Source organism: Amyelois transitella, chromosome W, assembly GCF_032362555.1.
Source record: "Amyelois transitella isolate CPQ chromosome W, ilAmyTran1.1, whole genome shotgun sequence".
NCBI classification, from domain to species: domain Eukaryota; kingdom Metazoa; phylum Arthropoda; class Insecta; order Lepidoptera; family Pyralidae; genus Amyelois; species Amyelois transitella.
Window position 1 is genome coordinate 6614986 of NC_083536.1, and position 1751 is coordinate 6616736.

The window sequence follows — 1751 nt, forward strand, 5'->3', positions numbered from 1 at the left end:
GTCACTAGTTGAATCTCAATTCTATCATTAAGCCATATAGCTGAATGTGGCCATTCAGTCTTTTCAAGACTGTTGGCTCTGTCTACCCCGCAAGGGACATAGACGTGACCATATGTATGTATGTATGTATGTAGAAACAGAAGCGGCGCAAGGACGCTTTCTTGAGGAACGCCGAACTTGTTGAACTTGCGATGTGCCATCACGCCAAGCTCCCGGCAAAGCACACCATGGGAGGGAAGTCGTGCAACTCCCCGCGCACCAGGGGGCGGCTGGAGCCCACTGGGCCTAATAGAGTGGTCAACACAATGGAGCACTAATGCCTAGACACCAGCACCAGCACCAAGCATTCGAGCTGCTGCAGTGCAATATCAACCACTCCTCCCGCGCGCAGGACCTCTTGCTGCAGCACCTGGCGGAGTGGGGCATTAGTGCTGCCATTGTGTGCGAGCCGTATTTTGTTCCCCCACTCCCTACGTGGGTGGGGGAACAAAATACGGAGGGAGAGGTCGCTATGACCATCCCCCGGATGGGAAACCGGCCTCCTCTGGTCAAGCAGAGTGCAGGCCGGGGCTACATCGCTGCTAGATGGGGTGACATGGTACTTGTTGCTGTGTACTTCGCCCCATCTAGACCGCGACGGGAGTTCGAGTTCCTCCTCTTGGAGGTTGGGCGGATTATTGCGGGAGCAGCGCCCACGCCCGTAATAGTGGCGGGGGACTTTAATGCCAAGTCTCTGGTATGGGGTTTCCCCGTCACCGACCTTCGGATCCTCTCCGACTTGGTGGTAGCATCGGGGCTGTGTGTTCTAAACCAGGGCACTGCCAACACTTGTGTACGGTGGAATGGGGGCTCCATAGTGGACATCTCCGACCATTTATATGTGCGGATGTCGGTCTCCAAACCGGCTTCGGTGCGGCCACCAAGTCAACGGCGCAATCTCCTGAGGGACCGGTTCCGCAAGTGGACGCTGACTCAGCTGAAGAGGCGACCATGATTGAACGTTGGCGAACACCATCGCCAGACCGGTCCCTCAACGTGGAGGAGAGGGCCTGCTGCATTCGGGCGTCGCTTGTCGCTATCTGCAACGCCTTTATGAGGAGATCTGGTCCGCCGCCTAATAAAAACGGGTACACTGGTGGTCGGAGGGGATCGCCGTACTCCGACGCACCAGCAATAGTGCCCGCCGGGCATACACCCGGTGTAGGCGGCGAAGGACGATTGTGGAGGGTGAGGAGGAGCTCTTGCGAACGACACTTAGGGAGGTCAAGGAGGCCCTGTCCAAAGCGATCGCCAAGGCCAAGGACGAATCCTACAAAGAGTTCTTGGCCGCGTTGGACCGGGACCCTTGGGGGCGGCCGTACAAACTTGTACGGAACAAAATGCAGTGCGCCGCCCCGATGGCCTCCCTTGAACCGGAGCTCCTCCGCAACGTGGAGGGACTTTTCCCCGAAGTTCCTGAGTTTGCCCCTCCGAGAATGGCTGCCCCGGAGCGGGAGTCCTCCGAAATGATGGAAGTGCCGCCGGTCACTGACGCAGAGATGGAACGGGTCACAGACCGACTCCATCGAAGCAAAAAGGCACCGGGTCCTGATGGTGTCCCGGGCCGAGTCATACCGGTGGCGCTAATACACCTTGGGGATCGCCTAAGGGATCTGTTTGAAGATTGTCTCCAGACAGGGCAGTTCCCAGGGGTATGGAAGGAAGGCCGGCTCTGCCTACTGAGGATAGAGAGTCACCTGAGGACTCCCCCA

General features: G+C 58.0%; 1 protein-coding gene across 1 annotated transcript; it reads left to right on the forward strand.

Annotated features, from left to right (window-relative positions):
• Positions 1-316: 316 nt before the first annotated feature.
• Positions 317-994, forward strand: LOC132904115 (uncharacterized). The gene has a single exon (XM_060954038.1). It carries the CDS (start codon positions 317-319, stop codon positions 992-994), a length of 678 nt encoding a protein of 225 aa, XP_060810021.1.
• Positions 995-1751: the final 757 nt, after the last annotated feature.

Excerpts from the sequence above, each read along its gene's own strand:
- LOC132904115 (XM_060954038.1), top strand. The coding sequence starts at position 317 with ATGCCTAGACACCAGCACCAGCACCAAGCATTCGAGCTGCTGCAGTGC.